This window comes from Pholcus phalangioides, unplaced genomic scaffold (genome assembly GCF_987345545.1).
Source record: "Pholcus phalangioides strain wild (caught in Gottingen) unplaced genomic scaffold, Ppha-v1.0 ptg000031l_1, whole genome shotgun sequence".
NCBI classification, from domain to species: Eukaryota; Metazoa; Arthropoda; class Arachnida; order Araneae; family Pholcidae; genus Pholcus; species Pholcus phalangioides.
In genome coordinates this window covers 105,298-128,970 of record NW_028301621.1, presented here as the reverse complement: position 1 = coordinate 128,970, position 23,673 = coordinate 105,298, and the positions used below count along the sequence as shown (strand labels likewise).

Here is a 23,673-nt window from a genome sequence, read left to right as displayed (position 1 = left end):
AAAAAAAAAAAAAAAAGAGGAACTAAAACTGAAGAGTGTGGGTGGCCTCTTCCTGGAATGCCGTCGACTGCATATCAGGTACATTCAATATAATGTATTTTCTGAAGAAAAGTGTTCTGACAGATTTGGCAGGGTTTTAGACAAGTACTGTCCTAAATACAGTATCTGCTTTATAATCATACGTGAAAAATAAGATGTGAAGTAGAAATAATATTCATAACAAACTGAAAATAGTATTTATTTAAACAGTTATGAGTGATATTAAATTATCTGATTTCCAGCTCAAAATCATTTATTTGACACAGCGATTAACTTGAAAAAAAACAATCAAATGGCACCTTTTGAAACATTTTTGAATTTAGTTAGTTTTATATTTTCCTGTTTTTAATGTTAGTTTAATGGAAAAAAAAATCTATATGTTTCCACATAACATATTGCAACATGGAGGTATTAGACACTTTTGGACAGTTTATCCCACCTGTCCTGTTCAAACCCCCAACCCTGATTGAAACAAATGAGTCTTATACAGGACGTCTAGATCAAATGTTTCTAATTTTGAACAGCAATTAAAAATTGGTAATTTTCCCCCCTTTGCCATTTTAAAAGTGCTTTTTGTTTGGCATATCTATAAGAACTAAGCTGATTTCATTATTTTAAGGGATAAAAACAGCTGAAATAATATTATTTTACAGCAATATTTGTTTTTGTAACAAAGCAGACAAAATCCATGACTTAATCATAAAACCCACAAAATAAGAGTGGAAAATATTTATGCAATATTGAACTTCAAGTCATTGACTATAATTTGAGATCAATTCCGCTTTGAAAATTCAACTTTGAATTTTTCATTTCAAAAATGTGGAATGTATATAGGGTCATTCCTAGAAAAAGGGTTCAAGTTGAAGCCTCAAACATGCAATTAATGTTACATGTTTGAGGCTTCAACTTGAACCCTTTTTCTAGGAATGATCCTATATACATTCCACATTTTTGAAATGAAAAATTCAAAGTTGAATTTTAAATGTAATCCATCCCTGCATATGCTCTTGCGGGTTGCATATATGAACATCTGGCAATCCTTAGCCTCCCCAATGTTTTCATCGTATCAGAGTTCCTTTGGCAACTATGATGAAACTTTCGGAACAAACTCTACAGGTGCGCCAACACAAACGTGTCTTGCAGATGCAAAACTACTGAATACACTATCAATCTATATTGAGCTGTGTGCATAATGCCCATATTGTGTTGCGAAGTACTGCCGCACATGGCAAATAGTGGGCTTGAAACTGAGCAAAACAGCCAAACAACGTTCAACAGAACAAGGTGAATTGAGCAGTTGGTTTCATTGGTTCAATGATTGGCACTGTTGAAATGCCTTCAGAATCAATGCGCATCAAAGAAAACACTGTCGTCTAAATAGAGTGAACTGTCCTGTTGGTGAGTGATGGACGAGTTGAGAAAAATAATGGTCATGCGAGTTAAAATAAAATATTACTATATAATTTATAAACTTAACAATTTCAGGATGGTTTTTACACATGTTCATACAGCAGTGACTGCCAGCGGAGGTGTGTGTGTGTTTGGTTTCCCTCCAAACATCAGCGGCTTGGCAGGATATGCAACAGAGTATTCCCCCAGCAACTTAATCCCAATTAAAGAAACATGAAGTATATAAAAACAATATATGTGATATGGTGCAAATAATGCATGAGATATGCGGTACAAACAAAAACTGTGCATAATGATATTTGCAGCATTTGAGAATGAATTTGTAAATCAATAAGTGTAAAATGAATTAGAAGAGAAAAAAAGTTATACATATATGAATACAGATATATTATTAGCGAATGCAAAAATATGTATACTGAATGCAAAAAATAGGTATAATGAAAGATTTGAAAAATTGAAAGCATACAAAACATTCACTAAATCTTAGTAGTAAGTGAGTCCTTCAGAAAAATTCACTTTTCTTCCTGATCTGGTCACAGTGTTTTTGGGTTTTACAATATTGGTGCAAGTTGTTTTGGGAACAATTAAGGGACTAGGCAGCGTCGGTGGCCTAATATTCTCGTCAATTACGTAAGCAGGTTTCACTCTGTCGATTGACACTGTCACAAGTTTATCACTTATCTTGATAACAAACTTCTTGTTGTCGTGTTCTATTTACCTCATACGGTTCTGAGTAGGGAGGCATTAAAGAGGAAGGGATGTTGTCTACGCGAAGAAAGACATGCGAACAAGACGATAAATCTTTGTGAATGTAAACACTTCTTGTGTTTCGACCAGAGGAAGGGAGAGGTAATAGCTTACGCATAATCTCATGCAAATGTGAAAACATAGTTTGATTCAGCTGTCTCCCTGTATATTTCGAGAGAAAGTAGGCCAGCTGGAAGACAAAGTGTTGTACCGTAAACAAGCTCGGCGCTGGTGGCTATTCAAGCCACCAACGCCGAGCTTGTTTACCGTTTTTGTAAGGAACTCACTTTCAGCAGAAATATTGGTAATGACTGTCCATCGAGTGTTGTGTTTCGATGGCACTTTTCAGAGTACAATGAAGTCTTTCTATCATACCATTGGATTGAGGATGGTATGCAGTTGTATGTATTCTATGAGTGCTGAGGATTGCGTTCAACTCACGGAAAAGAGTGAATTCAAAGTTCCATCCTTGATCGGTTATGGTAACAGGAGTTCAAAATCTTGATACCCATCCATGAATGAGAGCTTTAGCTGTAGTTTCAGCTGTCATGTCTTGCATTGGTATGCATTCTGTCCATCTGGTAAAGCGATCAATGATCATACAGTATTGGTACCCTTCGGATGGTGGCACAGGTCCAATGAAGTTGATATGGATTTGGGCAAAGCGAGTGTCGGGCATAGTGAATGTTCTCAGAGATTTTGTATGGCGGAAAATTTGCATTTTTGACATTTTAAGCAGCTTCTGACAGCTTCCTTTATAGATCTTTGCATGCCAGGCCAAACAAATCTTGAGGAAATAAGTTGCGTAGTTGCCAAAGCTCCTGGATGTGACAAATCATGTAGGTGATGGAATACTGCTGTTCGAAGACATTGCGGCACAAATGGTCGAGGACTGGTCTTCAACATATCGCAATATAAATGAACATTCTCGATAGGAAAATATTGTTTAACGATTTGCAAAGATGAAACGGCTGATGCCAAAATGTTTTGCAATTCCTAGTCTTGGGTTTGAGCATTGGAGAGTTCCTTGTAATTCAATGGTGGTAGTTAGGATATAGTGTCGATCTCGATCCTGGAGAGAGCGTCTGCGACGATGCTGTCTTTTCCCTGGATATGCTGAATGTCTGTAGAGAATTGTGAGGTGAAGTCCAAATGCCTCAGCTGTCTAGAACATTCATCAGGTTTCTGCTGAAATGCAAAAATAAGAGGATTTTGATCAGTGTATATGGTGAATTTTCATCCTTCAAGCATATGCCTGAATCGACAGACATGTGTTAACTCTTGGTCATAGGCTGACCACTTTTTTTGACTTGTTGTCAGCTTCATCTACAAAAATGCAATGGGATTCCATCTATTGTAATGATATTGCATGAGAGATCCACCGATAGCAACGTCAGACACATCTGTCCACAAACTGATTGAAGCATCTGGATTTGGATGGTGAAGTAGAATGCAGATTTTGCTTTGTCAAATGCATCCTGGCATGTCTCATACCATGAAAGAGGTTCTTCACACTTTCTGCAGTTTCGTCGGCCTTCTAACCATTTCACTAAAGGTGCCAATATATGAGCAGCCTTTGGAACAAAGTGACAATAGAAGTTGAAAAGTCCCACAAATTTTCTAAGTTGTGTGAGAGTGGATGGCGCAGTGCAACGTGTTTAGTGCACTCCCAGATTCTACTTTTAACTTCAAGTTTTTTGACAGCAAAAGGAAATGAGTCAATACCAGAATTCAAATCAAGACATTTATTCAATCACAAGAAAAGTAAACATTGTTACAAAATTGACCCAAGAACTTGCTAACGATATTAAAAATTTAGTATAACGTTAAATAAAGAACATTTAAATATATCACAGACATTTTTCCCATATTGCACTTATCTGAATGTGGTTCGGAACTTCAGCATACGAGTAGAGGAAAGTTCCCGTTTCCATACGACTTCCCAAGTCCAGTTTTGAAGTGGACGTCCGGTGAGTGGTAGACCAAAGGAGGCCAATTCACATTGGTCCCAAAGTGGATGATGCGCGCTGAGGACCGCTTCAACTCATTTCGAGACGCACCATCTAGAACTGGCACAACATTGGAGCTAAGAATGGAAGCCGGCGGGGCAGGTGATGCAAGTCCGTAGGAGAAACGAACATCGAACGTCAGCCCAGAGAGTGCCAGGGGCCTAGGATTGCAAGAGGTTGGAAATCAGGCTGTGATGAGGCAGATGTTGAGAACAGCCATAGTCGACCCATCCATCGTACGTGGTTGGCGATACCAACTAGATCAGGAACTCCAGGTGTAGAGGTCGTCACCAAGCTAGGGTTAGAAGAGCTAAGTCACAGCTCATATGTGAAACTACTATTTAAAAGAAGTTCGGACCTGCCGAGACACAAATGCAAATTAGAAAAACATCACAGGATACGTTTCCAAGCCTAAGGCTAGATGAGGTTACATTACATTTAAACTGATTAGTGAAAAACTAGCACCACTGTGCTACAACATCGAAGAACTCAACTCGTAAAACGAGTGAGGTGAAATGGAATGAAATGTTCGACAAACACAATCCGTATTTATACGAATCATGAAACAAATATCTTGGTCCACTCTGATCACGGAAATACTCCATCAGAATAAGAAAACTATTACGTCACAACATGAAAACTATTACGTCACAACATACAATACATTTCAACATAATTTACATATAATTTCAGAATATTAGTGTAAACAATAAATTAACGTTTGGCAACATGCAAGGTGAACTGGCCAGGTTCACCCAACACGACCAACAACAATCGGGAAAGTTTACCAACGGAGGTCCGCGGCCATCCACCGGCAAATGAAATACTTAAGTTAGCAACATAAAACTTATGGTCAAACATACAAAGAGACACAACCTCCAATGAGACTAGGTGACATCTCTCCCGGGAGGCACCAACAGATTAAGAGAGCTTAAGAAAATAATATCGCCAAGAGATTAATTTAGGCGGGACATTAGCAGCCCGACCGGCAGTCTCATCCTCGTCAAGCGACTGGAAGACCCCACCCTCCAGCCGAAAGACTAAGCAGATGAACTAGCCCATACCGGAATGCTAGCGAGACCTTCTGTGGTTTCCGGTAGCTAAGCAGTCCCTGGGGTCTAAAGGTAAGCACTCTCTCTTGATATTAGGATTATTGAAGAAAAACATGACCTGGAGGCCGTCATGTTACAGCAGGATATTATGTGATAGCTTTGACTCTATCTGGAAGAGGATCGATGCCAGTCGGTGAAACCTGTACTCCAAGAATATCAACTGTGGAAAGTCCAAACACACACTTGGAAGGCTTCAGCGAGAGACCATAGTCGTTGAGTCGCTGAAAAAGTGCTCTCAGATGATGGTGTTGCTCAGGTGATGACGATGCAATGAGAATATCACCAACAAAAGCATACGTGAATGGAAGATCTCGCGACACTTCATCAATAAAACGTTGGAAAGTGGAACATTGCACAGACCAAAAGGCATTCATGTGTACTCGAAGATACCAAATGGTATTGTGATGGCTGTTTTGTGTATGTGGTCAGGAAAAATTAGAATTTGGTGATATGCGGAAACTAAATCTACATGAGAAAAAATATTTTTCCAGTGAAGTTCCCAGTGAAGTCTTGAATGTTCGGGACACTGTATTTTTTTCTTGTCCTAGATGGTACGAGCATTTAGGGCTCTGTAGTCTCCTACTGGTCACCAATTCAAAGAATTTTTCTTCAGGACCATGTGGAGAGGAGAAGAAAAACTGCTCTTGGGAGGTTGAATATGGCAGAAATTGAGAATTTCTTGAAAAGCTGATTTGGCCAGTTTCATTTTAGACAGCCTGCGAGCTTTAGCAGTGACTGGGGCACCAGAAGTTTCTATGTAATGCATGGTATTGTGCTTAATGGGCTGGTCGGGACACTGTGGTTTCGTGATATCAGGAAATTAGAGTAGGAATTTGCTATCTTTCGACTCCACTTTAACAGAGTGAAGATCCGCGTTATTTAAATGTCCCAAAACTTCCAATCTGGTATTTAAATCAATTAATTTTCTACTCTGAAGATCGGGTAATAAGTTGAAATAATGAAGGAAGTCAGCTCCAATGATTGCACAGGATACATCACGAATAAAAAACGAAAACACAAACTGTTTCCTAAGGCCTAAATTTAAGGTCAGTAATTTCCGGTGCCGTTTGCAGCTTTGAATCGGTGATAATTAAAAATCATTTTTGGTTGAAAGTACAACAGAAAGGTCACTACCAGTACCAACAAGAAAGCGAATGTTAATTTTACGATAGCGAATGAATAGGCGATGAGAACTTACCGACAAGTGGTATGTCGCCACTACTGCTGGCTGTTATTGTTTCCCTGGTAGGAGCATGGCTTAGTATACTTCCTTGTGTTGGAACGGAACTTGCGATGATACCAACATACGTCAGAAACACTCAAAGGATTTTTCTGTCAGAAACGGGACTGGTCTTGATCATGAGAATGACTCCTGGCTCGCCTCATAACAACTTCTTGCCGCAGTTATTGTATTTCCTCCATCAGCTGAGATTTCAAGGTAAATGCACTAGCTTCAGAGATTGATGGCTTCGTAACCTCTTTGATTTTGATCAGTGTCAACTCCATGATGCGATCCGCGACTTCAGTAGCTTTCTGTGGTGTGAGTGGCTGTATGGCAGCTAGAATTGAAGTAACATTTGTGGAAGCTGCTGTAGGAACAGTTCCAACAGAAGAGAGTTGGCAATGTTATGATTTTCCAAACGACACTGCATGATTCAGAGAAGTTCAGATGGTTTCCTATCACCCAGTTGTTCGCCGGACAGGAGACATCAGATTTCTTGCACTTTCAATTTACCACATTGTTCGATGATGACCGTTTTCAGTTCTTCATACAGATTAACTTTCCGGCACTTCATGATGAAATCACTTACCACTGTTGCTATTTCCGGCGGCAGGTGAGAAACGCAGTGGTTGTACATAGCTTTTGAGTCTGTTATCGGCTTTGGCATTGCAAGTTCAAAGGCAGCTTCGCACATTTCAAACCACAAGGCGGGATCCAACGTGGTAAAAAATTGTATCGGTATTGCAACACTTCTGCCATGTCGAAAAAAGAAAATGATATAGTGAAACCACGAGGCGAATGAGAAACGATGAAAAAATATTCTTCACATACATAAAGGCTACATCTGAGTCACCATATGTCCTGTTGGTGAGTGATGGAAGAGTTGAGAAAAATAATGGTCATGCGAGTTAAAATAAAATATTTATTACTATATTAAATATTTATAAACCTAACAATTTCAGGATGGTTGTTATGTGTGTTCATCCCACGGTAACTGCCAGCGGAAGTGTGTGTTCGGTTTCTCGCGAAACATCAGCGGCTTGGCGGGATATGCAACAGAACATTGAATGAGGTATTTCTTTACTGATTGCATTACTATGCATAGACAAAACACATTGCCGCAGGTAAAAAAAGAATAAATTTAAAAATACAGGAAATGTTGCTTATGAGAGCCGAACCTATCTTGTAAGGCATGAGGGGCCAAAAAATTATGATAGCATAATGGGGGTGGGGGGTGTCGCAGAGAGTCATCTACCTCGGATAAAATATGATAAATGTGTGAAATATAATTTTAATTTAAAAATGTTTGCAAATATAATTATACTTAAAATGTGTGATATTTACCTTCACGCTGATGGAGGCCATGGACTACCTTTACAGTTAATATTATCATGAGATACTTCAATTTACAATAGGTCTAATGTTGTACAACCTCGCCGGTCTTCAATGTTTATGTTTTTAGTGTTGCCATATTCCATATATCATAGATGTGCAATAATGTTTTATTCTGTAAAAATATGCAAATGAGAAATGGTGTCAAAAAATTTATCTTAATATTTCAGCGGCGCCAATTCTAAGTGCTGGGTACAGTCGCAATTCACTTCAACGCAAATCATTCTAAAGTAATTTGTTCCCGAGACGCTCTGTCCTGTGAGCAGAGTGTGAGTCCCATCTATTCCATCACCATGTACCAATGTTCCAGTGTCATGAACCGGCACCGTTCCCGTCATCCTGCTTGCCACTTTGCTGCCTGTCCGAAATTCCTTCATGTATCTTCCTCTCCTATGAAGCGAGCTCGCTGACAACCAAGATTTGTCTATGTTGTCCTTGGACTCATCAACACTGGATATATGCTGATATATGCTGGATCTCATCGCTGGGAGATGCTTGGAAGGTGAACATTCAAACAACAAACCAGGAAGTTGTGGTTCTCGCTGTGATGTAGTTTCAAAAAGTGTCTCGATGGACAGACTGAACTAGTGAGAACGGACCAGTTTGTTGAAATTTTAGCACTAATAACTTTGAACAAGAATTAATATTCTATGATAAGTTTAAAATTTTGTTCTGTGTAAAAATCTAGAAATTTAATATTGTTGAATGTTTTAAATGGAAATGAAAGTTGTCATTCTTTATTGTCATCCACTAATGAAAAAACTGGGAATGTACTTAAAGGATACAAACATAGTGCCAGCCGATTTTCAACTCTGACAGTCAGTGCTCCATTCACCTGCAAAGGGAAGCACAGAAGAGGCTGACAGGGCTCCAGCCCAGTGAGCCACGATAATTACATTCACTATACAGGGGCCCCCATGAAAAATCTCACTTGGGCATACCGAAGATCTCAGATTAGGGGCTCTGCTGCAGAATATGGGACTACTGGATCAACCAAAGAACCTTCCAGAGGACAGATTTCACATATTCCATTTCCTATTCACATTTTCAGAAGTTTGATATTAGATGCTTGTTATTTGATCTATAGTCAAGCTCTGATGTCAGCCTAGATCATAACAGTTTGACATTTTTGTAAATAATTGTTAAATTGTTATTTGGTGAAGAAATTCTGGAGATGTAGGGCTTCGCTGGATGGTGCGCATGTGTAACATCAGGAGCCACAGCTTGGTAAGGAGCCAGATGGCAGAATTGCATCAAATCAGGTCGGAAGGAGCAGCCCACAGGGACACCACTAATGCTAAGCTGCTTGATGGGAGGGGGTGGGGACTGGATAGTGCCCTCATCATGGATAAAAAAAGGAAAGAGGGTTGGATGTGCCGGACCGGGTGGCCTTCGAATGTATCTTGAGGGCTTCCCGGTCGGACACCTCCAGCACAGACCAACTCAGCCGAATAAATGGCTAATATCCCTAGCAGGACAGAGCCAGGTCCCTGCCTGGTAAGAAGAAGCAGCCTAGATCATAAGCTTGTCACAGTATTCCAGTGATTCTCTAACTTTTGTCACCTGCGACTTCCTTGCCTTCATTGACAGTTCCCCAGAACAGTTTGGCAGATATTTTCATATGTAAAAGAACCACTTCAAAGCATGAATAGGCACACAAATAAATATGTCCAGCTCATTGTGATGCCTCTGACAAAGGTTGGCAAATGCAGACTTTGAAAAACACTGCTATATTCTTTTAAATTTGGCCTAAATTTTATTTCACAACACAATTAATGGCAAACGATTCACCAATTTGATCACCAAACTTATTCTAGTCGAAACTGTCTTCTCTCAAACTCTCTTGTTCCGTCACATGCATATACTGCATGAGCTTGCCGTTCACTATAGCCAGTCCTAAAGATCGATGTGACTAAAAAAAATATTAAAAATTAACCACGCAACTTTCTTCCTCACCAAAAAAAAAAATTTTAGTGCCCCTTCTCATGACTCCCACAAGGGTGGGGTTGACAGGGCTCCAGCCCTGAGGCTTGGGACAATTACATCTGTTTTTTCATGTTCTAAATTCACTACAGAGCTCCCCCTCCCCCATGAAAACTCTGGCTTGCACCCCGGCAAAGATCCCACAGCCTGAGGGGGGGGGGCCTGCTCCATGATGTGGGGGTCATGTTCTCTCTATGAAAACCAATAAATATTGGTTTCCATAGAAAGAACATGTTCCTCTTGGGAACAACCAAGAGGACTTGGACTGCCATGGTCTGTTACAGCCAACTCCCCTATCCCCGCCCAGGAAATATCAGATGATTTAGAGAATACACTGTTTTAAACTAATATTATAGATGTTGAAAAGTCCAGAAAAGCAATGAAAAGTTCTTTTTTCTGCATTTACGCTAAATATGAATATCTTTTTCCCGGGATCTGGAAATTTTGCCTCTGACATTTTGCCCTGGAATGTTTTGTCCCAGTCACATTTCGCCCCTGAAAATTTTGGACTTGACATTTCACCTGCCCTGAATGCATGAGTGAGTATGAAATTGACTTTAGGAGTGAATTAGTGTGACCGTACAAAGACTGAGTGAGAGAATGACTGACCACGTGAGTGACAGTATCTGTGAGTGTGCAATTGACTGTATGGGTGAGTGACTGTATCTGTAAGTGTGTAATTGACTGTATGGGTGAGTGACTGTATCTGTAAGTGTGCAATTGACTGTATGGGTGAGTGACTGTATCTGTAAGTGTGCAATTGACTGTATGGGTGAGTGACTGTATCTGTAAGTGTGCAATTGACTGTACGAGTGTGTCATTGTATGAGCGAATAGCGGTATGAGTACCGTATGCGTGTCCAAGTAACTGAGTGATTGACCATATGAATGATTGTATGAGTGTCCAATGGAGTTACTGAGTGATTGATCATATGTGTGATTGTATGAGTGTCCAATGGAGTTACTGAGTGATTGATCATATGTGTGACCGAATGAGTAACTGAGTGAGTGCTTATTTGAGTTTCCAAGTAAGTGACTGAGTGATTCACTATATGAGTGAGCAAGTGAGTGACCATAATAATGACTAAGTGAGTGACAGAGTGGGTGAGTGTCTGCAAAGATAATCCCCCCCTCTTATATAGGTGGTTATGCAGTATTTCCAAATTTACATTGCTGTGAAATTTTTCAACATAAGCTGCAGTATAGCAGTTCTGAAGAAAAACATTAAAACCTCCCAAACTACCTCCCCCACTTAACGCTTCCTATGTACGGCAATGCATTTGTGACAGCAATAGAAATTATATACTTTGTGCAAATTTTTGTCGCATACTCACCTAACTTTTACACAAGGGCTAATTTTTATACAATGCTGGGTGTGAAATGAGATATCCTGTTTAACTCATGTAATCGCTCACTTGTTCACTCATATGATCACTTGCTTAGCCACTCACTTTGTTACTTCTGTGGTCATTTCTACAGTCATTCATAGTCAGGGCAGGTGAAATGTCAGGAAGTATGTCCAACTCACTCGATCACTCGTACGGTCACTTACTTGGTATTCTTACCATCAATCATATGTTTACTCATAAAGTCATCCATACGATCGCTCATACAGCCAGGGCAGGTGAAATGTGAAAGGAGTAAATTTTCAGTTCACTTGATCACTCACAGGGTCACTCAAAGGTCAGAGCAGGAAAAATGTAATCAGGGGACTAAATGCCCAACTTACTTGATCATTCATATAGTTACTTACACCATCATTCACATACTTACTTTACGGTCATTCGTACAGGTAAGGTCAGGGGAGGTTAAATGTCAGAGAGTAAATGTCTAACTCACTGATCACTCATAGGGTTGCTCACTTGGTCACTGATAGGGTCACACAATTGGTCAATCACTGGGTCGCTCCTATGGTCAGGGCAGGCGAAATGTCAGGGGTAAAATTTTCGGGGCCAAATACACTGCGGCAAAATGTCAGGGGCCAAATGTACCGGGTACGAAACATACTAGGAGCGAGATCTCAGTGGTAAAATTTCCTATTCAACAGTGTTAACAAAAGAAAATTGCTGAATTCAGGAATCAGAAACCATAAGGAATTTTTAGAAGTGTAAGAAAAAATCTCAAAACCAATGGTGTAGTGTGCACTTTCATGTGATGTGATAAGGGCTTGACATATTTTAAAAAATATTTAGGTGCCAGGCCAAATTTCTTAGGGGCCAAGCCTGGTTTTTTGCTCAAGAAAAACAGTCCTAAATAATGTTTTCTTTTTCCTCATGCTAAAAGATGCAATATAATTCAAAAGATTTTGTGAAATTCTTAGATTCCAATTTATAAATTTACTTCAATTTAGCAACCACATTTAGAAAATTTTAGGTGCCAATACTGATTTTTAAGTCAAAATGACAACACGGCACCTGGGATTTGTCAAGCGATGGATATGACCATTGTGGAAGTGAAATAATTTTTTTTATAACAACTTTTTGAGTAATGTTCTCAACTGATTGAAAATAGGAACATTTGATCCAGACACACCCTGTATATTTTCCTAAAACAGTGAGTGCACGAATACCTAAGATATTGTGTGCAAAGGTCTTCAGCCTTTTCTAGTAAAGAGCACTGCCTTTGCCCTTCACCAAAAAAAAAAACACCCTTATGAAAAGTTTGACCATACGAATGCATGGAATCTGGGTGATTTCAATCCTTTTATTACAATTTGTACAAGGTATTTACTTTGATCAAGTGCTCGCGAGCACCAAATCAGACATGAGCACAGAGCACTGATGTGTGCTATCCGAGTTCATAACAAATAAAATGTGATGTATACTTTCAAAAATAAATAAAAATCATATGCATGGTTTTTCTGAATGTACTGTGTAATGAATGTTGCATAATCTATTTATCATAGCTGTATCATTGAGTCATTCACTTATAACTTCAAATAAGCACTTACTTATTGAAATCAACACGAAGTTTTTTGAATTCATTCTGAAGCTTAAAAAGCTGCTGGTCTTCTGTTGTCATCTTGTTTGTCTCTCTACATACAACAGCAGGGCTACTGGTAGGTTGTCATAAGATATTTTCAGACCTGGAGCACATACAAAGAAAATTGAAAACCAGCTATTGAAGATCAACCCATTAAAATTTCCTATAAGAAGGGCTAGTTGTTTAAACAAGAACGAAGAAGAAAAAGAAAAATTTAATGAGATTCCAAGAACATTTATGTATACATACAGTCTAACCCTGTTATAACGAACTCCAAGAGAGAAAGACCAGAGAAATCACTGTTACAATGAAATTTCGTTATAAAGGAATTCTGGGGTTTTACATCGTTCCTATGTAAACTTCTCTGCAGAATTGTAAAAGTTTTTGTTACAACAAGATTTTCACTATACCAGTATTTGTCAAAATGGAAATTTTGACTGAACTCTATTTTTCTGTCTTCCCGGCACACACATACATTTCTAAGTATTATAGAGAACTTTTCTCAAACTTTTTTTCATGGAAATGGTTTGAATTCTATTTTAAACAGGTAAAATGCCTTATATTTTTTATTTGAATTTTTTTTAAACACTGTTACGCTTAAACTTGATTTTTATTCTCATCCCCTACTATAAATCCTATATGGGCTTGACAAATCCCAGGTGCCAAGTCACCACAGCAACTAAAAAACTGGTATTGGTGCTTAAAATTTCCTTTGTGTAGTGACTAAATTGTGGGCTGAGAGCAGCACAAAATGTTTGGAATTCATGGCAACATATCTGCCAAAAAGAAAGAGGGTCACTATGCCCTGAAAAAGTCAAAAGAAGCATTATTTTGGACTTTTTTCTTCAGGTAAAAAAATTTCTGGTGCCAAGATTATTTTGCGATTCATTCAGCCCTGCTTTATATATTACTTTCTTAAAAAAATTTTAACCATACACTATCCAGGCTATATCAACTGTTGTCAATTTAAGCCATAGTTTCAATTAAGGAGCAGGACTGCGTCAAAGAAAGCTTTATTATCACCACATAGGCCCCAGTGGTTCTCAACTTCTCTCCAGCGTGGTCAAACTCCTCGGGGTAAAAGGCTTACATCCCACTAGGGACAGAGCCTATGCTGGTCTTAGTTACAGTGGTTCTCAACTGGTGCTCTGCAGCTCTTGGGGCTCAGTCAATACCAGCTAAAGCAGAAAGCCTTTGCTCGCAATATTTTCAATGCCGTGACATCATGTTTTGCCATTTTCCCCCGACCAAAAAGCTGCCTGCCCCTGATAAATCGCAATTACGACAGCCGTTAGCAGTTTTTTAATGATAAATTTCTACTTTAAATGTTTATTTTATACATTTCTAGGCAAGCAAAAGTTGCCAAGTAGCTTGTTGCCTAAGTTCTTTAAAAAGAATAGTTGAAAAAAAACAACAGCTAATCCGGCCACCAGCAAGCTTTGTTTTGGGTAAAGGGAGTATATAGGCCTATTTGTACAGCTGCATATAAAAAAATCAGGCATTTTTTAATATTAATTTTTTACTATTACATGAAATGCACCGATGAATATTCTGTAATATTATTATTACAAATATCGTTAATGTCATAATCCCAATCCTCATAAACTACTATACATAGAAGTAGGGCTTTATTATGTTCTGAAGATACAGAAATGAAAAATTTTAAAGAAAAAGTTGAAGAGGATCTATTTATGATAAATATACGGCTAAATAATAATAAATTAAAACTGAATACACGAAAAACGAAATACATTAGCTTAAAAACTAAAACTATCAACCATGAAACTGATATACACATAAAGATACACAATCACTGCTTGTGGCAATTGAGCTTCTCATATTTTCATAAGGGGTGGTTGATTACGTGGGCATTATCCAAACCCCCTTGTCATCAAAAGTCAGCAAATCTGAAACCCCCCCCCCCCATGGATGATGACGTAATACTTGAACGGCCCCTAAGGCAAATCTATATATATATATATATATAATTATAAAATTCGTAACATTAAATAATATAAGGCTAACCATGAACAGCAATAGATCATCTACTCGATATAGGAATATTTATCAAGTGCCAGGAGTCAATAAAACATTTAAAAATAGTTTATTATATAGCCCCTAAAATACTAAATCTTTTTCATATATATACATATTGTTAAAGTTTCATTGTTTATATATGAAAAACCGAAAACAAATTAATTATATGAACTAGAAATTGAAAACATATATGATCACTGAAAATTTCAAAAAAATTTAGAATGAGAATTCACAAAGAATTCAAAAATGAAAAAAAAAGTTGTAGCCAATGTCTAGGGTTCTCATCGGGGGAACACCTTGACATTGGCTCAATACAGAACATTTCTGAGAGCATCTCTTGGCCTTCAAAGCCTAAATGGATTTAGTCCAAGGAAATGGTCCATTTAGGCTTTATCTATACATCTATGTTCATATATATTGTTTTCAATTTCCAGTTGTTCACATAATTAATTTGTTTTCAGTTTTTCATGTATAAACAATGAAACTTTAACAATGTTTTTTCACACCATTTTTTTTTTCCTGATGGTGTATCTGATTGAAAATATCTGAAAAACTGGATGTAGCACAAAATGGTGTTTTTTCCAAATAGAGTTGCCAATCTTGAACATAGATCACACGTTGCTTTATAATATAATTCTCAAAATTAATCTAAGTTTTTCAATGATGTGTACAGAAGGTGCATTTTTGAAATAGACTTGCAATGTGTGTTATGATAAACAACTTTCGATTATTTAGCAATTACAAAATACTATGTTGATGAATTGGGTTTTGTCATGTTTTTTAACTGGAAAATATATACAAACACTAATTTAAAAGCCAGGTTTGGGAAATATAGACAGGTACTAACAATATTTCTTTGAGGTAAGCTTTAGAATGTGGGAGGAAAAAATTCTGTGAATTTTTTTCCCAACATATTTCTAAAGAACCTTCAAATAAAAACGCACTTTTAAATAGTTAAAAAATTTTATGCAAAGAAGCTGGCGACATTTTCAAAGAAAAACAAAAACACTATTTTTGAAATAGATTTTTACTACTTGAATCACATCTTAGCAGAAAATGTTATGCATCTGTGTATGAATGAGAATCGTGCAATCATAGTGGAAGGAGCAAAGCAAAGTATATTTGTTTATTCATTCACTTGTTTTCTTCCCTTTAATAAAATACAAATTACGTGAAAAGTTCCTTTTGTATATTTATTTATTTTGATAAATGACTGAAAATATATAGTGAATATTGCATGTGTCTATCTTAATGAAAAATAAAGGATATTATATAGTTGAATTGGTCTCAACTTAATTTTGGTATTCAAATGGATATTTTTTGGTTAAAAATCTACAGAAATGAAGTTCTGAAAAATTAATGCTCTTGGGGAAGTTTTGAAGTCAAAGGGTAATTTTTTCAAATATTTTCAAGTTCTTATTAAAAGCTCTGGCCCTAATTGATACTTAAAAATAATGTGAAAATAATGTTGAATTATAAGTATAAACTAGTCTATTCAAGTGCTCAATTCTTCAGTAATTCAACCTCTTTTTTTATAACATTAAAAGAAAAATATAATAATAACGTGGGTCAAATATAACATATCTGCGTTGCAGTGTGTGTTGCTGGAAAATGATCTTACAGGGAAGACGGGTTTTGAGGGCAAATGTCGATGTCATGAATCTCGGGGCGAGGCTTTTTGCTTTAGCTGGTGTTGGCTCAGTGTGCACTTTCCAGGGGTCCGCAGCCACTCGAAGAAAATAAAATAAATCAGTGAATTTGATAAATAAATTGGCGATTGAAAATAATGAAATAATAAAAATTTAAAATAATAAATAATTGAAATAATAAAATTTGCAAAATGACAAATAAATCACTGCATATATATTTTTGGGTACACCTGTCTAAAACAGAAAATAATTTGTTTCTGTTGACATTACGTCTTATACAGGTTTCATCGTATTATTTATTATATTGTTACGATCTATAGATGGCCCGATTTGTTCGATGGTTCTCAGAAATATCAAAATCTGTTGATACCAGTTTCAGTATTGTGCAAAGCAATGCGATTGGCGAAGACCTGGTGGAGGGTTGGACAGAAGCTTCCAGAAGGTTACGCCCATCTAGGCAGTGACGCCACAAATCTGGCACTATGAAATAGAAATTTGTGGAATATTCTTTTTCTCAAAGTTTCGACCGGAGCTATAAGTATGAGGCGATCGCAAGAGGGAGGCAGATTCCAGTAGAGATAGACTGGATGAAAAGTCAGTTGTGATTGAACGTTGAAAGAAAGTTTTTACCTCTCTGATTAGCTTGTAAATACATGTAAATTGCTGTTCTGTAAATAAATCTGTGCTTGTCCGTCGAACTGCTTCTTGTTTTGCAATCTCAAAGTCTTGTGGAAATTATTCAGAACAATATTGTTTACTGTGTTACATTATTGAGTGAATGACATTTTTATATCATTTTCATGTGAATGAATAATTGTGGAACAAATCATCGAAGTTTCCATTATTTCCTATGAGGAAGTTTATTTTGAATAAGAAGCAATTTATATAATGAGCATGTTGGCGGAACAAATTAAGCTCATTATCCAAGTATAGAACTTTTGGTTAACAAGTTACACAAAAAAACCTTACCTTTTCCTTTTTTTTAACACACAACTACTAGATATGTAGCTCAAGTGCAAAAACTTTTGAAAACACACACAATGGAGCATACAAGGATACTAAAAAGAATGCAAGAGTAAAAATAAAAAGTTTTGACAAATTCAGGGGGAACTTTTAATGCATTACCAGATTGGCAGCGCAGACACAAAAGATTGTTGGGAAAAAAAATATTCTGAACAATTGAGGTTCTACTGTAGTTGGAATCACTCAATTTTTTTTACACGAGCATCTTTTTTCGCCTTTGTTTTAGGAGAAAATTGTGAAAAATTACAAAAGAAATTATATTACAGTTATTTCAGGTGTTTCAAGTTATAGCAATAGTCTTCCATTTGCTTGTATATTTTTCAAAGCATTAAAGTAAATACAGTACCTACTTTATTTACTGGTTGAGCACTGCTCAAATCAGTACCAAAAAAGTGATTTTTTCACAGATTTTTTTAGAAAGAATTTGAAAAAGCAATAGTATATATAAAGGTTTTCATGCCCCATTATTAAATTAAAGTTATCTGTTTGAGTTCAAAGACCATCGTTCGTTTGAGTTAGTTCACAATGTTTTCCCCAACACTAGTAATTCGCATCTTCAGAAGAATTGATAAAACTAAAACAAAAATCAAGTTTTCCGGAGTCTCGTGTTGTATTTATGCCCTTGAGTGGTTGGGCCTACACTATTGTTTTGTGATTGGTCAGCTGATCCTATTCACCAGCAGCCATATTTCAATTTTCATTAGTTTTTGGTATGTTATATTTTTAATCCTGCAATTGTGTTTTTATCGAACAAAGAGACTGTTTTGGACCAAACCCAGAGTTTTTTTTTTGCCATACTCTTGTATTATTTAAAAGGAAGTACGTCTATGTGGTCTAGGATGCTACATTTTTAATCTCGATCCCTTATTTAGTCTTAAAAATGTTGTTTGTTATTGCTTGTGTTGTCCATTCTTTATCACAATTTTTTTTTTCAACAGCCATTTTTTCCTGTTTTGGAAATTTTTTATTTGGCAAGAATGATTTTTGTTCCGAGCATTAGGATTACATTTTTGTCATATCAGGTAAGGTTGCATCATTCCTTTCTTTTTTTTTTTGGTTGTATTCCTTTTTTTCAATTTTTCTGATGCTTTCCATTCTCAGCATCATGCAAAATTATCAGGGTACTATTTCTAGTCAGGATCTCAATCTAAAATTTTCAAATGGCAGGCCGACATTGGGTGAAGAGGGAATGGGTAATATAATTTCCTATTAAACTTACCTGTGCCCAAATAGCCCTCTGTTGTTAGAGTTTTTGTAGAATACAGGGCTTATTAAATCAACAATGCATTGCCCCAAATGCGGAACTATCATGAAAGTGACCCCAAAAAATAATATTTCCGATGGTTTCATTTGGGTCTGCATGGCTAGTAAGTGCAGAGGCAAGAAATTGATTAGGCATGGCTCATGGTTCGGGTGGGAAAATTCAGTAGCGTAGGCGGAGATACTGGGGGACATTGCCTTCCAGCATCAAAGGTGAAGTCAACTGATCTAATGCATATATGTATAGATGAACTGACATCATCGTGCCCCCCCCAGACTTCCAAGTCTATCTCCACCTATGTTCAGTAGGCTGAATATTCCTGAGATTTTCCTGTATTATGTATTTAATTTTGTGCCCTGATGCACATTTTCATTTCATCATTATAACAAGAAATGTAAGCACGTTTATTTTATTCTGGCCAATACAATATACAATCTTTCTGAGAAGCTAGACTATGCGGTTTTTTCTTTAAACGTTCGATATCCACCTATGTTCAGTAGGTTGAATATTCCTGAGATTTTCCTGCTTTGCAATTGATTCTGCTAGGTCAAAGCACCACCAGGATAGCACAGGAGTATTCTTTTTCCTCGAGCACCTTGGCTGACTGGCGTCAGTTCATAAATGAGATCACGCTCCGTTTGGAGAAAATAGGCGGCGTAGATAAGACTGTTGAGATCTATGAGTAAGTAAGTTTGGGAAGAGAAAGTAGAATACGTCGAGAATAGTAGAAGGTCGCAGGGTGGAGGGTCAGTGGGTTTTAATGGGATAGAGAGAGGGGATCCGGGAGGTGTTTTTAGGTAGCTGTTTATGACAGGTCTGCGAATACGCTCGTTGGGTTTATCGAAACGTGGATAGCGAGGGAACAGAAATTCATTGATTGCTGGAAGCAAGCGTCTAGAGCATAGTTTCCCAACCTTTTTCACCCCATCACCCCCCCCCCCCCCCAACGCAATCTAACCCATAGGATTCTATGTTATACCCATAGCTCCTACCACCCCCAAGGGGGCGTTAACGCCCACGTTGGGAATCACTGGTCTAGAGCAGTGGTGAGAAAACTTTGTGAAGAGCGACCCCCTTTTGACCAAAAAATTTATCATGACCCCTACATAGGCTGCCCATGATTTTCCGAAATACACAGATTTTTTTGCCAGTAAACGCCCTGTCCCAGAAGCCCTTTTCGGAACGCTTGTTATGATTTTAATTAGGCGATATTGACTTCCAAAGACATTCCGTTTTTTAAAATAATATCATATAAATATTTACTTTGTTTTTTGATGTAATTAGTGCAAGGGTGTAACTGGGGGGAGCACTTCAATCCCAGTGTTGAATTTGTGGACTGTAAAACAGGAAAAAGTTTAACCCAGAAATCATATAATTCAGGGCTTATTTGTCTTTATAGTATTGTATTTCTCTTGTGCTTCGTGTTATTTTTAATAATGGGTTTTTGTTCTTGTTTTCTGTGCTGGCGATTTTTCTTTGGACATCACTACTGTCTAACGGCCTTAGCGACTTTTGGTTGGGTCGTCAGACATGTTTGGCGCTGAAAAAAAGTCGAAAATCACCAAGTTGTCCCTTCTAACTCATCAAGAAGTGGTTTGAGATGAGTTACAGTCAGGTTATAGGCACATGCATAGCCCTCACATCCTGGAGCAGGGCCCCCAGTATAGTGAATTTATAGCATGAAAAAACAAAAATGATGAGAATCATCCCGAGTCCTGTCGGCACCACCCTCATGGGGGAGGGCATTGGCACATTATAAATAGGCTAAATAGACGCTTAACACACACCTAAAAAATTCACTAAACAAGAATATCTGTTTTTTCCACTTGCACAAATTGTTTACTGAAGGGGGCGAAATATCTTAAATAGACGATTGATATTTCAAATTAAGAACATGATTTCGTGAATACACCTCTACATGAAACGAAAGTTCAAGCAAATATAAATAGAAGAGCACACAATGTATCTTAGAAAAAAACGCCATGTAACGAAATATAGAGTATGTGCACCACACTCACCACACACAACTGCATCTAATGTAATGGCTCTTCAGTTATTCTTACAGACAGAGCAACGCACGCTGAGCGGGAAAATGTTTCCTTTCGTAAACATGCCCACAAAACTTAAACAATAACAGAGACCATGACTCTCCAGATTTTTCTACTCTTCGTCTACCGACTACAAGACGAAAATCCATTTCCAGACCACTGATTGATCCAATTCAAGCTTCACGCTGAGGAGAGTGGCATTTCAATTGGGTGTGAGATAGGAACAATATGACGCAAGAACCACATTTTCCTCGTAATTATAGCCACTTTAAATAGCTTACTTAATCGTAAAGCCGGGGTTTTCCTAGGAGCAGGTTTTCTGTGCCGCGCGCAACGTGAATTACTCAGCGCGACACGCCGTCCACTCACCAACAAGAAAATCCGCATGACTGTTTTCCTACAGAGCGCAACACGGCTCACGACAGCGCTTTACGTCGGGCGGAGTCAAATGCGTCGTGCGTTTTGTTGATGTTCTCTTCACTCTTGTGTTTTCTTTCTCTTCCCTTCAAACCGCAGCATACATACAGACGACAGAGTAGCTGATGCAAGGAATATAGCCGCCCTGATCTGATGCGCCACGCTAGGAAAACACAAACGCGTAGCGTGATTATGTAACACGTTTCTGCAAGCGCGAAATTGTCTAATTCGGTTCACACGGTGCAAAAAACCTAATCGTAGGAAAACCAGGCTTTGCCCATATTTTAATGTATAAAATATGGGCAATTTGTGACGAAGTCCGTGGCGCCATAATCCTATGATGGGGATGAAGAAATTAGGGGTCCAACCAACGAAAAATGATTTTTTATTTCACTTCAAGTCATTCTGACCATATATGCCATTTTATGGAACATTCCAATGATTCGGGCTGATCCACTGATCCATAATTTTTTTTTCCTGTATTTTCAACTAAGGTCGTTTGTGCTTTTAGTATAACTGAAATCAAAGAATAAAAAAAAAGGAACCCATAAGATAAGACAACAAATAAGACAACCATAAGTATTCTTTATGGGCATTGTATAATATTTTATCATGTGTAAATATTGTTTACAATTTTTGTTAATTGCATTTTTAATTGGGTTGCTATACTTTTGAAATATATGACACCCATATTTTTTTGGGCATCTTTTTCTCAGCCACCTCGTTGGGCATTTTGCCTGTTGTGGCGTTGTATTTGTATTATGAATTGCCATGTTCTCAATGTGACCATATGACCCATATTTCCCAGGACATTATTTCCCAGCCTGTATTTTTCGGTCATTCCAACGATTTTGACAAAATGCCCCATTTGCCCTTTATTTTACGCGAAGCCTACTTGAATTGGTTACTCAAATCAAGTAATTTATTGTAAGTAGTATATTTCGAATCTTCTTATCCATCTAAAATTAGTATAAAATGATACAAATATGGATATTCATCTCATACAGGGACGCAACTAGCGAGGGGAATTGGTGCCTGAAAAGTTTTAAGAAGCTCAACTTAGGACTATCGCCATGTACAATTTACTACCTAGTGAGTTGTGCCAGAAGTGTAAATGTGCGTGCCTAACAGATTTTGGGCGCGTATCTAGTTTGTCATAACCATGCGAATGAACGTGGACTCGAATGAATCTTTAATTTATATACAATACAAATCCCTACTTAATATTAGCTTATTAGTCATAATAAAAATTCAATTATTATTTTACATATTCAATCGTTACACTTCACTTCTGAAATATAGATGGCAGCACTGAAAAATCAGACACACCACTAGATACGCACCCAAAATCTGTTAGGTACGCACATTTACACTGACAGTGGTGTGTCTGATTTTTCAGTGCTGCCATCTATATTTCAGAAGTGAAGTCGCCACAGTGGTGGTCAGCTGAAGTTGGTTTTCTGTGGTTCCCAACTTCAAGGCGCGTATGCGAGCCTATCTCCCCTTTAAAAAGTCTCGCCACAGAGAGCACAGATCTACAAACAGTACAAATGTAATTCAATCATAACATATCACTCCCTTCACTTATGAAGTATAGATGGCAGCATTGAAAAATCAAACACTACATACGCACTCAGACTGTTAGGTACACACACATAGTTACACTTTTTCACAATTCAATAGGTAATAAATCGCTCATACATGGTGATAGACCTGAGTTGTGCTCGGGTTGAAAGAAAGTGAAGGTGTCAATCCGTGAGGTCCAACCTAGTGTCCGCAGGCGCCAAACATACTTAAAATATAAAAATTATATTAAAAAAATTAATGGAGAATTAAAATTATTTAAAACTTTAAATTAAAATTTAAAATTAAAATTTAAAATTAAAATTTAAAATTAAAATTTAAAATTAAAATTTAAAATTAAAATTTAAAATTAAAATTTAAAATTAAAATTTAAAATTAAAATTTAAAATTAAAATTTAAAATTAAAATTACTTAAAAATTAAACTTAACTTAAAACTAATTAAAAATTTAAAGTTATTAAAAATTTAAACTAAATTAAATTTATATTCATAAGAATTATATTTTTTCAATAAGCAAAACACACTTATTCGAAAAATTGCTATGAAATACTGATTTAGACAAACCGCCAACATAAAATAATGTTCAACGATTAAATCGAAGAAAATGTGAGTGTTCCAGAGACTCCTCACCTAGAAAACTGGTCGGACTTAGGGCCCTTTCACACGGAGCGGATGCGGTTCCGGAAGACGTTTTAACTATTGGTACATACGGAGCCTTTCAGACGATGCGGAATGCGCAAGCAACTTCGAAGTGTTCGTG

The 23,673-nt window shown here is 37.3% G+C and overlaps 1 protein-coding gene across 3 annotated transcripts in view; it reads right to left on the bottom strand.

Annotated features, from left to right (window-relative positions):
- Positions 1 to 21,264, bottom strand: part of LOC149066956 (uncharacterized) — a 37,966-nt gene extending 16,702 nt beyond the window's left edge. The window contains exons 1-2 of one of the 3 annotated variants that reach the window (XM_089252917.1): positions 20,884 to 21,264; positions 12,864 to 12,998 (exon numbers count right to left, since the gene is read on the bottom strand). In XM_089252917.1, coding sequence (XP_089109043.1) covers positions 12,864 to 12,934 — 71 coding nt within the window. In that variant the 5' untranslated portion in view covers positions 12,935 to 12,998; positions 20,884 to 21,264. Of the gene's footprint in view, positions 1 to 12,863; positions 12,999 to 16,553; positions 16,636 to 20,652 lie in introns of those variants that run through there. The other 2 variants (XM_089252918.1, XM_089252919.1) reach the window with 2 other exon arrangements.
- Between the last annotated feature and the right edge of the window lie 2,409 nt (positions 21,265 to 23,673).